We start from the raw sequence: 17038 nt of genomic DNA on the forward strand, positions 1-17038 counted from the left end.
TTGTGTAGCACGGATACGGGTTTACATACATTTTTCACAATGAAGTCACAAAGCCGAGCGTGTTTCATCCTTACTGGGGCTGGGGGGAGTCTGGAAGTAAGGACAAAACACATTGGTATTAGCCAGTGTGTAATGCAAGCCATCTCAGAGATACATACACAACCGGGATGGGAGAGAGACACCTGTGGGAAGAAATAGAGAGCAGGATGCTATGAACTATATTAGTGAGCTACCTGTGGGAAGAAATAGAGAGCGGGATGCTGTGAACTATATCCAACGACTGCCTGGATGAATGCCATAGTTACACTTGTTATGTGCACTGAAATTCCCTGGACGCATAAGTGCGGTCTTGAACACTGATGGGGGCTTTTTATCCCCAACATTTTATGCTATGTTTATTTTATGATCATCTTCAGAGTTTTAAAATGGAATTAAAGAATGAAGAAGTTTCAATTCTAAAAGCCCTGATGTGGTGTGGCATTCATTCTGAAGCACTTGATCTATCTGGTATCTAAGGTGGTTCAGATCTGGTGAGCTCCTGGGACTCAGTATTTTGTGAGTGAAGTATGGAGTAGGAGCACTGTGTAAATCACAGACACCTGGTGGAGTGCCTGTTTTCAAAGTTTTTGAAGCCGTATTACGCTATGTTAAGTTTGTTCTTTATAGTTCTATGATTTAGTGGAGACTGGAGAGCACAGCAGAATATTTCAACAAATGAGCAGAAGTAGCTGTACGGGGCCACAAGCTCTGACTCTGCATGTTTATTTTAGCACAAACGTGCTCTGAATACTAGAGTATACATACAATATACAGTACTTTACATGATTTTGAACAGCTGGCTTCTTTGTAAACGGACGCAGCGGGACCTCCTCCTGCAATTTACCTTGCTTTCTGAAAATGGAGTCTGCCAGCTAGTTGTGAAATCACTGACAAGTACTGGCATTCCGAGCTTATTACACTTGTCAGGGAAGAGCTTTGTGTGGGTGAACATGCTTGTAAAGACAGAACGTTGCCTCACCTTTAGGATTGGTGGTGGGATAAGTCTGATCTCAAACAAACTAAAGCATGCTGTGAGCCTCTGTGTAACTTGATTCATGCTTCAAAACAGAAGGATGACTTGTAGCACAGAAAGTTTCAGTATGATGGTAGTTTGAGTGCAAATTTCAGGAGAGCAAAGTTGTCCCAAAGTAAATTTATATGATTATCCCATTGCCACCAAAGTATCCCAGATGCAATTTCTATGTCTAACCTGACTTTACATCCTAGCCTACACCCAACCTTAACCACCCCATCTCCCTTGCCTAACACTAACCTTAATCCCTTCTTTGCCACTATTTTCCCATATGACTAATCTTACTTGCTGCAACTGACCATCCCCCCTTTGTCCGTATGGCTTACCCTACTTATCACTCTCCCTTACATGCACAAACATAACCTTAACTGCTTGCCTTCCAAGTGCCTAGTATTAACCCTTGACCCCTTTTGCATAACGCCGCTAGGCGGTAAGGTGGCAGCGCCAGAACCGCAGCGGTGCACTCGCGCATCCCCGCTTTTGTGGTGGAGCCGAGCTCAGTCTGCCAACGGCTATTGCCGCTAGCAGTCTGTACAGCACTGCCATCTAATGCAGCGCTGTACTGGGGACAGCCCTGTCCACTCGGCTGTCCCCTGGAGAGGAAAGACAAAGGATCGCTCTCATAGGCTTATGCCTATGAGAGATAGTCTTGCTGATTGGATCTTGGGGGGGGGGGGGGGGAGGAAAAAAATAGTCAATTTTATAAAAAAAAAACCAAAAAAAAAACAAATACATTAATAAAAATATAATAATGCCTGCAGCAGCGATCAGAGCCCAGGAAGGGGGGGGGGGGGGGGGGGGGGGATCCATTTGTGTGCTACCTCGTATGGCTCTGCAGCGCGCTGTTAAAGCTGCAGAGAGCTGAATTGTAAGAAATAGATGGGTCACTGGGGGAGAGCCTGTGGTCCTTAAGTGGTTAATGATTACTTGTTCATAAACTGCACCCTTAACATGGTGTCTAACCTAACCCAACAGTATGTTTGAAAACCTTTACTGTAGCATAAAAATCTAGCTTATACCTACCATTTTCTTCAAGCTTCCTAACCAGTAAAATATTTTCCTAGATCCATTTAACCAGGCATTCACAAACTTGTCCAAAAGGACATACCCGCCAGAGCGTAATTTGTGGATCTTCTCTCGAGGGAACAGGTAGGTTATCACTGATTAGGTGGTTTAACCACTGATCAAACTGATTAGCAGAATTTTCTTATTATAGATTTGAGATCACATGGCCACTATTTTAATTCTTTTTTCATGGTAAAAAGGATTGGCACCTGATGGAAAAAGATAGTTCAACGTACACTCCCAATGGTCAGAAGGCCTTGTTGTTATTAGCTGTTATTGGCTTTAGCACATGGCTGGACCATTAGACTAGGGCTGTGTGAAAAACAGGATTGAAAAATGTTAGCACTCTATGGGCTTGATTCACAAAAGGGTGCTAACTTAGTTAGCATGCCTAAAAGCCCCTTAGCACTCCTAAAGCCCTTTAGGACAAGCAAAGTTCAGCGATGCGCGTGAAATGTCGCATCGGGAGCAACTAAAACGTTGTACCAGGTGCCATTAAAACGTTGCACCGGGTGTGCCCGAAACGGTACGCGGTGCGACGTTTTGGCGCACCTGGTGCGACGGTTTAAGGGCACCCGGTGCAACATTTTAGTCGCTCCCGGTGCTGAACTTTGTGCGCAATCAATAAAAGCTTTGGGTGTGCTAACTGCTTAGCACCCTAGTTAGCACGCCCAAAGCTTTTAGGCGTGCTAACTGAGTTAGCACCCTTTTGTGAATCGAGCCCTATAAGTGCATAATTATACAAAACGCTGGGGGGTAGCTGTCCATTCATTCCTTACCCAAATGACCAGTGGTTTCTATAAGAGGTAAAAAGCTTAGAAAAGAGTTACATTCTGATCTCTAGACCATAGACTGTAAATTTATGTTTTATGAGTACAGCTTGTTTTTCTCTAAGCTATATACTCTTGAGATCTCCATTTGTGTTTTAACATAATTTAATGTTCACATTTGCCACATATTAACACAGTTGTTTGAGGTTAAGGAAGTACAGACAGGATATTCATACCAAATGTGTAGAACTGCAAATCTAGACCCGGTTAACCACTTCTGAAATTCACATGGCTCCAGACGAACTTTGGTTACTGCACTCAAATGATAACCTATGATGTCTTCACAGCCATAAGTTGGACTCCTGGCCCAAGAACCAGTATTTTATTTTAGCAGAACATATTATTTTGTTATTTCGGTGACCACCTAGGTAATGTGTTTAAAATAGGCATTATATAACATTACGCAATATTTGGACTTAGGCCCATACACCTGTATTGTGATTTTGTAATGGGTGGACTGTGTTTTCAAAATGTCCTTAAAGCAGATATAAAGTTAAAGTAAGTCTATTAGCCACAGTGGTTGCAATGTTACAAAAAAAAATCCTTATTGCAGAGTTTACATAAATGTGACATTAACTGCATATTAAAGTATTAGACATGCTTATCAGTTTGTTTTTTACTCTTACTTCTTCCTCATAGCTGGTTTCTGCTCCATGTTTTCCTGCATGGTAGCTGCCATTTTGCTGGTGATGTCCGCACATTGGACAGGGCCAAAAAAAAAAATTCACAGCTTTTTCAGGTAGTCCTGCTGTGCAGTCGCCTCAGCTCATCAGCTAAAACTGTTACCTGGCTGTTTCTTGGCAGATAGAATCCGTCTTACCAGTTGTTTGTTTCTACACAGGAAGTTTAAGTCCCCTGACGTCACTGGCCTCCCCTTCTCCAATTCCCTGAGCTGGATAACATTCAGCCAGCTAACCGTAGTAGTTTTTGCTGTTGAATGCTTGCTGCTCTTTCTTTCTTTCTTTCTTTCTTTCTTTCTTTCTTTCTTTCTTTCTTTCTTTCTTTCTTTCTTCTTTCTTTCTTTCTTTCTTTCTTTCTTTCTTTCTTTCTTTCTTTCCTTCTCTTTACCCTGGTTGCCCTGCTGATGATCTCCCTTAAAAGTTGTTCATACACTATACATTTTTTTGCCCCATCAGAGAGTGTAATTGGGCAAAAATTGTGTTTTCCATCACTGCAATCAGCACAGCAGACTTCATCACCCAATTAGCAATGGTCATTCATAGTGATGTGAAGGTGATGTCAATTGTTATGTCGATCGCGATGCAATCTGAGGTGTGTTTGTATAGTGTACTAGCTAATTAGCCCACCCTTTTAAAAACAGGCGCTAGGGCTGGGAAGCGACCTCTTCCCAAGGGCGCCCACCTGCTCTCCCCGCCGTGCGCACGGCCGCACTCCCCGCCACATGGACGAATGGCCCCCTGCCCTCATCTTCTTGTTTTTAATGTGTGTGTGCCGCGCATGTGTGCTGGCAAAAAGCACGGACACAGGAACAGGGGACGCAAGGACAATGGGGTTTTATTAGGTAGGATGGCCAGCTTAATGCTTTTAGCCTTATATACTAAACAAGCATGCAGATCAGATGTTCAGACTAAAGTTTGACTGGATTTGCGGCATGCTTGTTTCAGATGTGGTTCCGACACTACTGATGCATGAAAGATCAGCAGGACACCAGGCGAGGTATTGTTTAAGGCCCCTTTCATACATACTAGGTTTTTGTGCGTCCCTGTTCTCCCCCCCCCCCGCCACAGCACATTGCAGTGGCCATTAGTTCCTATCAAACTGGCCACCGTACCCCCTGTGCAGTGCAACGGAAGCACTTAGATCGACACAGAAGCGATGCAGACTCTGCAGTATGCACGATTGCATTAGAGTCAATGGGCCAGATTTATCAAAGCATTACTGACAGTTTTTTCTTCTAAAACTGTTCTAACCAGCAGAGGAACTGTTCTGCATAATAAGAAACTTCTCAAATCCTACGTAATAGTGGCAGTTTAGTGTGGATTTCTAGAGCTGCACTACAGCTAAGAAAATTGCAAATCCATCCCTAAACTGCTGCAGATTAAGAAGTGCTTCATAGCAGTTCTCCAGATAGTGCAGGCTAGATGTGATCTGTGAAGAGCTCCTCCCCCCTCACTCAGTGCTTGCTGACAGCAGATGTGTTGGTTACCTCAGAAACAGCCATTCCCCTCACACACTGCACTGCCTGAGAGACCTTCCTAACTCCTCCTATTCCTAACAGGTTAAGAAGGAATCTGCACTATTTAGTGATTTCTTAGGATGTCTGAGACAATTCTGCACGGATTTCTAAAAACCTACTAATATTTTGTGCCAGATAAATGCCCCCCAGAGACACCACAACAGTAGCAATGCAGCACACATGCGCTGATTGTCAAAAATCCAGTGACATACTTCCTGTCCAGCAGGGAGCACATCACTGAACGGGGTAGAGCTAGGGATATTACTCTGTAGGCACAGTATGCCACAGGGTGTATTACGTACCAAATGGTGCGGTGTGACTGTCCTGCGGCGGGCTCTCGTGTCACAGGAAAATCACGCCGCACATGTGTGAAACTTGCCTAAAAGGAAATAAATATGGGAGCCTCCATTTCTCTCTCACTTCAAGTGTCCTTTAAGTGAAGTCTGTCTGTTTCATAATAATGGTAATATAGGGCCCCTATATATCTGTGGAATGCTGCAGAGCCTTGCACACCATTTGTATCAGGGCCACTTGTGTTCAGCAATGACTAGTTAAAACATCAGATTCATTCCTCAAACACGTTTCTAGTTTGCAATAAGCAAAGATCAGTTTAAACATTTGTATTTTTTAATTTGATGTGTAATCCTAGAGGTATTTATACAATCAGTAAAAAAAATGAAGGACTCTATTGACAGACCATTGACTCACGCAAAGCACAATTTAAAGCTCTTTTTTTCTGTTGTTATTCTTGATTGAACCGTTTCAGTGTGAGAGAGAAGGCGCCCCACCCTTGTCTGCATAACCCTCCCCCACACACTGCAGTCATTCTCACAGTTCCATCTGTCTGTTAGCCCTTTCCCCTACAGAAAAGCAATACGTTTGTATAGAATAGGAGGCAGAGCCATTGCAGACGTTGTTTAAAACATTTTGTTGATATTATACATTCACCATTCTGTGGGACTGCTAGCTCAGCAGGTTTTTTTTTTTTTTTTCTTTTTCTTTTTTTCTTGTCCTCCCTTCTCAAAGAGAAAATAGCTGAGCTATATGTGACTTTCAAGCAGTACAGTATGTGTGGAAAAGTGTTACATATATTTATATATTTTACATAGTTACATAGTTACTTGGGTTGAAAAAAGACATATGTCCATCGAGTTCAACCAGAGAACAAAGTACAACACCAGCCTGCTCCATCACATATCCATGTTGATCCAGAGGAAGGCAAACAACCCTTACAAGGCATGGTCTAATTAGCCCCAAAAGGGAAAAAATTCCTTCCCGACTCCAGATGGCAATCAGATAAAATCCCTGGATCAACATCATTGGGCATTCCTAGTAATTGATAGTTACATAGTTACTTGGGTTGAAAAAAGACATACGTCCATCAACGTATGTCGATGGATGTATGTCTTTATATATTTTTTTGGCTTTGTGGATTTTTCGAGCTCTTTTTTGTTTTCTAGATTTGCACTCAGTGTTTGCACTCTGTGGTTGCACCGGGGTATGATCAGTACCATAGATGGCTTTAGAATTTCTGTTGTAAGCGCATGTGCTGTACATAGTACTTGAAGATTATATACGGTAGTTGTATAATTGATAGGATTTTTCTGCAGTGGCTGCTGGGGGTGATTGGGGGTTGGATATGACATGGGTAGGATGCAAAACTTTGCACACATCACTTGATTTGCTTCCTGACAATTTTGGGAGGTGAATTTGAGTGGAGCCCAGAAATTTTAGGGAAGTTTAGATCGTTTTTTTTAAGGCTTTGTCCACACATAAATCTGTACAATTCCGGTCTAGTCCAGTGCTGTCCACTTCTGTCAGTTTTGCATCAATTGTATATCAGGTTTACCTGACTGTACCAGAAAAGTACACCTTTTATGTGTGAACACATGCACCGGAACACATACAAAACTGATACAAAACTAACAGGACTGGACCACAAATGTACACCTTTTATGTGTGAACAAACCAATAGAAACACATACAAAACTGATATAAGACTGGACCGGACAAGACAAGAAGAGGACAAGACTGGACCGGAAATGTACGCATTTATTTACAGATTTTTATGTGTTTCCATAGAAAAACATACAAAACTGATGCCAACTGTCAAAAACTGACAGGACAGGATTGAACAAGAGGTGTGAACCCAGCCTAACAATATAGGAAAAGTGACATTCTTACTTTAATTAGAAGTCACTTTTTACTGGTCTTGTCAAAGTAAACAGATATTGAATTAGTTGATGTGTGTGTACTATGCTGTACAAGTAACCCATATTACTCTTTCCAATAAAAAACTAGGTTGAGCAAGGAGTAAATCTGTAGTAATGTTATAGAGGTGCTCCGAGCTCCACGGGACTGCAGTTAAGGCACATTACTGGGTGTTATTCACAAAACGAATTGTCTTTTGTTGTACAAATATAGCCATTTTTTTTCTGAATACCAGTTTTGACATCCATCTTTAGATAAGCAATCCCTTACCCTTTATTTTAAACTGTTTTTAATCATTTTGGGTGCCTCCAACACCTTTGTCTGTTGAAGGGATGGGACCCTTCAGTCTCCAGTTATTTGAGAGAGCGACCTACGAGTCTCTGCTTACCCGATTCTAGAACGGGTGCTTTCCCTACGCACACTGGAGGTGGTTGCTTTTTGGTTTTACCTTGTTTTTATGACTTTTCATTCCGATATTCAAATAACCCACTTACACTATGTTGGGCTTCTGTTTTCCCTGTGTTTACCCCTTTTTTGTTTCAGGGCCCACTTGATTCATCCTCCCTCCCCCCCCCCCAAACAACCCCACACAAATTTGGGTTACAGAACACTAATGTTCGTACACTTCAAATGGCTGACTTATCCAGTCACTCCACTGCTTCTTCTAGTGCTAGTAAAATGCTTGGACATGAACAGATGCGTAAAGGAGTTGGGATTTAATATGCAAGTATGAGATAGAATACATGAAAATTCTACCTACAGCAAAGCAGGAAAAAGGGAGCAAGAGCCCTTTTGAAAAAAATGGTGTCACCATAGGTGTCCAGAATAGAATAAGCATTTTGCATCAGGCCAGGGAAATTTGGGTGCACTGTGGTGGCTGCTATTGGAGGCCAAAATTTACCTCTTTTTTGTTTTTTTAGAATGTTGTTTGAGGTCTATGGCTAACTGTATTAGAGGCAGGACAGCCAGGTAGTATGCATTGTTCAAAAGGAAATGAATATGGCAGCTTCCATATATGCTCCCTCTTTAATTGTCCTGTAAGCAGGGCCGGTTCCCCCATAAGGCGGGGTAAAACTACTTCCTCAGGCAGCAAGCTTGGGGGCGGCACCTGTGGGTGTGGGGGGCCGCCGAGCTGGAGGGGGTAGCGGGCAGGAAGGGGGTATTGGGCACAGCGGCGGGGAGGGGGGGTCCCCCTCTAGCTTCTAAAGTGCGGCAGCAGCAGCGTATTAATAAGAGGCAGCCGGCGGGGATGACTCAACTCTTCCACGTTCCAGTGTGCGTTCCACTGTCGTCACTTCCTGCAAATGCCGCCCACTGTATTGTAAGTGTATGGCATTGCAGGAAGTGACGACAGTGGAACGCACACTGGAACGCGGAAGAGGTGAGTCATCCCGCCGGCTGCCTCTTATTAATATGCTGCTGCTGAACTTTAAAAGCTAGAGGGGAAGCGCAGATCGGGGGACCCAGGTGAGGGAGGGAGGGGTCCAACCCCTTCCTGCCCGCTACTCCCTCCAGCTTGACGGCCCTCTCACCCACGGCTGGGGTGGGGGGGGGGGGCGTCATTTTTTTCCATGTTTGCCTCAGGAGGCAAAAAGTTTAGAACCGGCCCTGCCTATAAGGTTTCCAAAGTTTACAATAAACTATGTACAGTTAGGCAGTCAAGGTATTTTCTGAAGCAACGTTTGTTGGGTTGATGTTGGCAAAGATGTTTGCCTTACCTTCCAGGAAAAAGTTTTTTGCACAAGCAGAGAAATTGGAGGAAAATAGAACAATGATCATTTTCATGAATGTAAGGACTTCGGTCTAAAAGCTATATTGTTGCAATTCTATAACTTGCCTTATAATAGTGCCATTTTAAGAGATATCAGTTGACCTTTTACAAGGACAATCATAATAACACCATCATGAAAATGAATTGCTACTATGTTGGTCATATGGTTCTTGGAGTAGTATATTTTAGGCATAATAAGTTAACAGGTTTGTCGAAGCAGCTAAAAATCATCCTATTGATCTCTTTTTGCTTCCTGTGCTGCTTAAGGTATGAAACCAGCTAATGTGGTTTCCAACCTTTTTAAGGCCTCTTGCACACTGCAAGCAATTCCGATTCAGATTCCGCTTTTTAGTCTGTTTTTACTTCTGATTCAGATTCTGATTTGCAGTTTGCTCCCTGCACACTGCAAATCTGAATCGGATGTAAAAACTGATTAAAAAGCGGAATCTGAATCGGAATCGCGTGCAGTGTGCAAGAGGCCTTAAGCTACCATGAAATTTCCAGCATCAGCTCCAGCAAATAAAGGTCTAAAGCCTCATCTAGACGCGTAAATGAGGCTCCGATGTTACTTATCAATCGAGCCGCTGATGCGGCTCGATTGATAAGATCTGACAGGTCGGATCTTGCTACCGCCAATTCCCTGCTCGTTACCCGCGAGGGGACAATGGCAGGGAATCGAGCGGAAGATGCGCGGCGCGGGGACGAGCAGGTATCGAATCCGGCGAGCGGGGACGTGGAAGAGGCGATCCAGCGGCTAATTGAGTCGCCAGATCGGAGCCTCATCTACACGTGTAGATGAGGCTTAAAAAGGGTGATATCATCTCAGTGAAGCTGCCATTTGCTTATCCACCAGTGAAACACTCCTGGCACCGTTATATGACATCATGAAATCACCTGACTAATGAAATTTCCTGGAATGCAGAGTGAATGCTACATTGCATGACCTCATTATGGATTCTGGAACTGATTATAGAAACAGCTGAACTCTCTAATCATTAAATGCCCGCTTACGACTTTTTAATAAGTCAACATGCTAATGCTTTATTGCTGCCAGCAATAATTTGGTTATGTGCGAATCTCCTGTGTGCTTTCCTTTTTGTTAAAGCTGCCTTTGCCTTCTGTATTAATGCTTTATGATTACATATTATACTATGCAATATATTAGATATGCAAGTTAACCCTTCCTCAGACACCTGATGATTGCTGTATTTGGACTTGAAACCAGATGTCCTTAGGGCAGTTTTCTGCATGGGGAAAATACAAACCAGACTGGATTCTCCAGGATGATCAATATTGTTTTCCCCTTAGAAAACGCATTAAAAAATCTCTTGATTCTAACCCCCTCACACAGTCCAGCTTGACCTTCATGAGGATTGGTAGTGATCAGATCATGTACTGATGCCTTGCTACCTTGGACGCTCTTCAGTGTGTGTGTGTGTGTGTGTGTGTGTGTGTGTGTGTGTGTGTGTGTGTGTGTGTGTGTGTCAGGGGAGGGTAGTGGGTACTAAAAAGCATTTTTGTGTGGGTCAAGTGGATCGTCTTAATAGGAATAACTGGCTATAAAAATGGCTACTGTGTAAACATAGTGAATAAGTGAACTCTACCAAAGAATTAGCATCTTAAAACTGTCTGTAGTCATGGCACTCTAACAACAAGCAAGCACACAACAATAGGTATAGCAGACCATGCACGTCCTATGAAACCCTGATTAACACTGGGCCTGATTTAGAAAGTCAAAGTACTGCAAGCAGAGAATGTGATCGCTAGGCAGGATGCAATCACAGCCTGGCCATCCCACAATGCACCTGCTATGTGCAGCTGTGATCAACAAACTTTGATTAATGGACATGCATGCACATTTCCTTATTCATTAATTTACTGTGTAGTGTATCTTTGGCAGCTGTATGCAGTACTTACAGTGCTGTGACCATGCAGTACAATGCCTGATGCACCCATGGCAAGTTAGCTGGATCAAATGAGCTATCCACTGTCCTTCAGTTCTCTCATATGACCTGTCAGCTAAGACACATACAGCAATAAAGCACTCACAGTTCTTCTTAATCTTTTCAATACAATAGACACATACTGAAGGAACATGTAAAATAAACAATGGTGTGTGCTTTGTTGATCACTGATATGTATGGGGTATGAGTTAACATACTGTACATATCTCAGCAATTACATAATTTTTAAAGTGAAAGGTAAAACAGCTACTATAGGAAGAAAACCTCATTTTCTTGGCAGTGCATGAGCATGTTAATACTTCATGAATGTTGCTTTGTATCAGTTACAATTGTATACAGGGTTGGACATAATATGGAATTTAGTAGATAGCCAATGCAATCCACGAGACTGTGTGATTTGTTTAAAGTGGATCCGATATTAACTTTTACTCATTGCATAATTGTGTTCCTTTCCTATTGTTTATAGGGCATTCCTCAAGCCAAATACTTTTTTGTTTTTGTTTTAATACTCTAATTCCCTATAAACTAAACAAGCCTTGTCCACAGTTTTTCAGAGAGCCTTGGCATTTTCAGACAGTAGCAAGGGCTCATGGGAGCTCAGTCTGGGCAGGAGGAGGTATTACTAGCCAGAGATTTTAGAGGCAGAGGGGAGGTGGAGGGGGGGATTAGGTTTTTTCCGGACCAGCTTATTTCGGCGCACGGCTCTGAGAGCTGAGCGCCAAAACTGGGCTTCCCATAGCAGCAATGTTATGCTGCACATGGCGCGTAGAGGTCATTCGGGGCTCTGGCGGCTGCCAGACCCTGAATTACATCTCCCTCCGAGTTGCGACAACTCAGAGGGGGAATAGTATTTAACGCCGCCTCGGTATTTTGCGGCAGCGGTGAAAGCCGTCATTCGGCTCTCACTGAGCGGTGCCGAAATGACATGCACCCAGTTTTTTCACAGGCTGAGTGCTGAAGATGCAGATAAGCTTGCCTATGTGTAATGTTTACAAACAACATGGCTGCTGTCATTGTATCACAGGAAGAAATAAACATATTCTATTGAAGCTGTTTGCAGCTAGATTTGCTGTGTAAACTATCTAAACTTTAGAGAAGATATATAGACAAGTTACTTGTTATAGTTAGTTTTCCATCTCGGATCCGCTTTAAGTAGTCAGTTCCATTGTCAACAGTTAGAAAAATCAAGAGTTCTGTACCAGCTGTCATTTTTCAGGAGCTTTGGCTGCGTGTCTTCTGGGATTTATCCAGGTCTGCCTGGGAAATGTATTTTATAAGAAGTGGATGCAGGTGGTCTTCAGCATCTGCAACTTTTAAGTACCAAGCCTCCTTACTGAATTCGGTGGAAACTTTAACCATTGATGTTTTATTGCTTAAAATGTATTTACAATAACACCAGCTTATTGATTCATATCAAAGTTTATGTGGGTTGAATGTTTTGTAAAAAAAAATATGTGGCTGAGAAGCAGCTACCTTGTTACAATGCAGTAGATACTGGCATGTTGTTTCATTTTTCAAGGTTTACAGTTGGTTGGCGAGGTTAGGAAATAAAAACAATTTTGACAGAAAACTGAAACCACATCCTCTAGTAGAGACGTCCATGTCTGTTACTATAGGAAGTGGCACAGGTATTCAGAACATCTGTGCATGCCTTCTGTGCCACAAACTCTGCTTTCCTGGCATTTCACGCTTGTTTACATGTATGAGTGCTGAGAGCCGGATAGGTGTTACCCAAAACTGCACTAAATGTTTGCTTAGGTGTTATACTTAGAGGCTTAATCAACGTCATAAAAAACATTGAGGGCAAAATGTACAGTCAGCAAATAAGACTGTGTGCTTAAGGTGGATTCACTTTTACCAAGGTAGATAAAATATAAAATACATAGTTGAGATGACTAAATTATTTTGTTTTAATTGATCATATTTTTGGGCTGAGCTATGTAATGTAATTAAATGCATAGCATGCTATGAGTATATGCATTATATGTTCACTTAAAGCGGGAATAAATACTCAAAATTAAAATCATATTAAAATGAGTGAGTTTTAAGTTATGATCTGCAGCTCCCTCTGTCTGTGGCATCAATCAGACAAACTTTCTGAGTGTTAGCAGAGATAATGATACTTTGTTTACAGTGTAAAATGGAAGTGATAACAATGGTAGTATAGGATAATGTTACACCTCCCCCCCCCCCCCCCCCCCAAAAAAAAATGAAATCATTCAATTTTGACCCAAATTTAGTGCGACGTTACTTTTTTTTTTTTCTTATACTTATTTTTGCTTGCTACGTGCTGAAAGGGTATTACATAAATACTATGAAGAAAGAGATGTGTTAATTCGAGAGAGAAGTTTTATTTATCCTTTGTCCTTTGTATATTTGTGAGACTATCTGTTACACTGTTTAAACTGTGAACATAAAAACAAGTTATGCTTCCACTAACAGTGCTCTGTATGTGTTTTCCTGTTCAGGTGAAAGGCCCTTTGAATGCAGCTGGGAAGAGTGCAACAAGAAGTTTGCTAGATCGGACGAGCTTGCCAGACACTACCGCACTCATACTGGAGAGAAGAAGTTCTGCTGCCCTATCTGTGAAAAGCGTTTCATGCGCAGTGATCACCTGACCAAGCATGCTCGCCGCCATGCCAATTTCCAGCCCAGCATGCTTAAAGGGAGAGGGGGTGCCAGTTCTAGAAACGGATCTGTCAGCGACTACAGCCGCTCTGATGCATCGAGCCCAGCTATCAGCCCAGCAAGCTCCCCTTAAGTCTACTTGCACTGGACATTAGCACTTTTCCTCTGCTAATGTGGAATACTTTGGGAAATGAACTTTTTTCTTACCTGCATTTAACTTTCTTATTTTATTTTATGTTTTTGTTTTATAAGTGGTTTGAAGATAGCTTATGTTAAACTAACAGAAACCAGTTACCGAAATAAGGAAAACGTCCTTTCTACTTTCTTGGCTGCCTTTCTCTTGGATTTCCAGAATTCTCTTAACAAATCTATTTTGGATCTCCAAAATTGTACAGGTGATTCTGTTCTGGATCTTCAGAATTCTTCAGATTCAGTACTTCCGTTTTTCTACCTCCAGATTTCAAGAAATCTCCAGTTTTGTATACACACATATATACATATCTCTATAAACCCATCATCCCCAACACTTAGTGTCACAGAACTATACAGGTCAGTCTGTCCTGGATCAGAACTTCGTATCAGTCATCTTTTTTGTATTCTGAAAATCTCCCAAGACCGTCTCTTGCAAACACATTCCTCAATTGCTACACCTCATGTTTGTCCCTAATTCATCAAAAGCTAAAATATACTTCCAAAAGGACATCTAGCAAATAAACTACCTTATTCACCTCAGGACACAACAGAGAAGTTGCACAACAAAAGCATTTTTCTAAAGCTTACAGTTCAACAATGTTGAATCTCACCTCTTCTTCAATAGTACCCACTCTCAGGGATTGGTTTATAGGTTATAAGAGTACAATGAAGTCACATCCTTACTGCAGCCTTATTCTTTGTGAGGTTCCGCTTTTTATTCTTCTCTTTCTTTCTTTTTTCCTTGCTTTTTCTTTGCACTCAAAATTGTGTTTTGTTAGGGCCTGATGGGAAGTGCCAGTACGGTTCCAGCAGATCTAGTGTCCTGGAACGTGGTGCCCGTTTAGTGCTCTGGTAATTTCTGGTTTTGTTGCTAATTGTTTTTTATGGTTTAAATGTATATATTATTCTTAGCCATGTCAATATGTATACACAGATAACACACATGCACATACACGCACACACATATACTTGTGTGAATGGTGTTGTTTAGCTTTGTGGCTATTATAAGTACCAGTATAACGTTAGTATTTACTTTGATTACACTTGTGCGTAATGCTCAAGGGCTGTACTGTAAACTCTACAATGAGCATCTTTTCATTTCAGCCTAGGATGGATTCTGTGCACTTTCTTTCTTTGTATCAGGTCATAAAATTAAAGAGCCTCTTACCGAGTCACTGTTGATAAGTGCCTGAGAAAGCAGCACTACCTGCAATCAAGCCACTATGGTTGCCAGTGGTTGGAACTTTAAGGTCATCGGTAAAGTTACGCCTCATTTCTGCAACCCCTTGCTGACACTACAGAAAAGTGTTTCTATGGTCTACATACTACTTTACTTTATTTTTTAAGTTCAATAGTGTCAGTAAAATGTTTAACAGTTATTTCAAAATGTCTTCCAGGAATTCTATCTTTATTTTGCCTGATTTACTCACCGTGTGAAGATATGCTTAACTCTAACATTCCACTCTGTAGATCTGCTTCTGTAGGGTTCTAAAAGTCATTTCCTATGCTTGATGTTTACGTGACCAAAGCAGTGTCAGCCCCATGACTTAAATTGGAGTTTGGCGAATATATTAACAACATCAGGAGCAAACAGGATAAGAGATGAGTGGAGAATTTAGGTTGATCTTCATACATAAGGGTATCTTCAGTCACTTATTAAAGTCCAACTAAACTCAAAGGCCCATATCCTATTAATGTTTCTTCTGCATTTTCTCCAAGGAGGTACTTTAACCACCCTGGCGTTCTGATTAAATCGCCAGGGTGGCTGCGGGAGGGTTTTTTTTACATAAAAAAAAAACTATTTCATGCAGCCAACTGAAAGTTGGCTGCATGAAAGCCCACTAGAGGGCGCTCCGGAGGCGTTCTTCCGATCGCCTCCGACGCCCAGAATAAACAAGGAAGGCCGCAATGAGCGGCCTTCCTTGTTTTGCTTACATCGTCGCCATAGCGACGAGCGGAGTGACGTCATGGACGTCAGCCGACGTCCTGACGTCTGCCGCCTCCGATCCAGCCCTTAGCGCTGGCCGGAACTGTTTGTTCCGGCTACGCTGGGCTCGGGCGGCTGGGGGGACCCTCTTTCGCCGCTGCACGCGGCGGATCGCCGCGCTGCAGCGGCGATCAGGCAGCACACGCGGCTGGCAAAGTGCCGGCTGCGTGTGCTGCTTTTTATTTCATTGAAATCGGCCCAGCAGGGCCTGAGCGGCAGCCTCTGGCGGTGTTGGACGAGCTGAGCTCGTCCAGACCGCTCAGCAGGTTAAAACCTTAACAATAAAAAAAACAACAACAACAAAACAACCAAAAACCTTACCAATAAAATAAAAAACAAAAATACGGAAAATACATTTCATATTATTCACCTACTTTTCAGTACTTTTTCAATTACTTAGTTCTGAAAAGTTAGTTTTAGATAAGATGAAAAAGTATCTCCTGGGAGAAAACTCAGAAGAACAAGTAAAATGGATTTTGGCCTAAAATGAACAAGGCAAATTCAGAACACAAGTGTATTGATTAGGGTAAACATTAAGTATTACCTGCTGAAATAAACTTTTCAAGTTCTAAAATTCGTTGTGTGGGTGTGTTTGCCTGCAGCTGTGCACATAAGCATACAGGATTAACACCTTTCCATCCTGTTCATTTCCTTTAATCAGAGCAGAGGTCTTCCAATAGTTCACCACATTCTTCCTTTGTACTACAGTGTCTTTTTCCTTCTAGACACATCATTTTTACAGTCCTCTTGGCGTCACATGGTGACACCTGACTAACTTGTCCAGCAATTGAATCTGAAAAGGACAGGAATTAAGTTTTTTACTGCAGTTCCAAGTACATTTGTCCTACCAAGCAGATATTTTGTCCCTCATGTTTTACATACTGTTTATATTCAAATATCATCCTGATTGCTTTTTGAATTTGCCTTATTCAATTTTGAGATTAGCTTGGACTTAACATAATTATCCTATCTTTGATTCACTAAAGTAATAAGTTTATCCCGCATTTCATTTTACAATTTGTTTAATAAAATAATAATCATTAAAAAAAATCTGTAAAAAATATTTTCAACTACTGGCAACCTTAAAACCACTGAGACTCATTATCATTCCAGCCCACTTT

At 41.9% G+C, this 17038-nt stretch overlaps 1 protein-coding gene across 1 annotated transcript in view; it reads left to right on the top strand.

Moving 5' to 3' along the window:
* KLF13 (KLF transcription factor 13) overlaps nucleotides 1-15701 on the top strand; it is an 85343-nt gene extending 69642 nt beyond the window's left edge. The window contains exon 2 of the mRNA XM_068275589.1: nucleotides 13579-15701. Coding sequence (XP_068131690.1) covers nucleotides 13579-13871 — 293 coding nt within the window. The 3' untranslated portion in view covers nucleotides 13872-15701. The remainder of the gene's footprint in view (nucleotides 1-13578) is intronic.
* The last annotated feature ends 1337 nt before the right edge of the window (nucleotides 15702-17038 follow it).

Source organism: Hyperolius riggenbachi, chromosome 3, assembly GCF_040937935.1.
Source record: "Hyperolius riggenbachi isolate aHypRig1 chromosome 3, aHypRig1.pri, whole genome shotgun sequence".
Lineage (NCBI taxonomy): Eukaryota > Metazoa > Chordata > Amphibia > Anura > Hyperoliidae > Hyperolius > Hyperolius riggenbachi.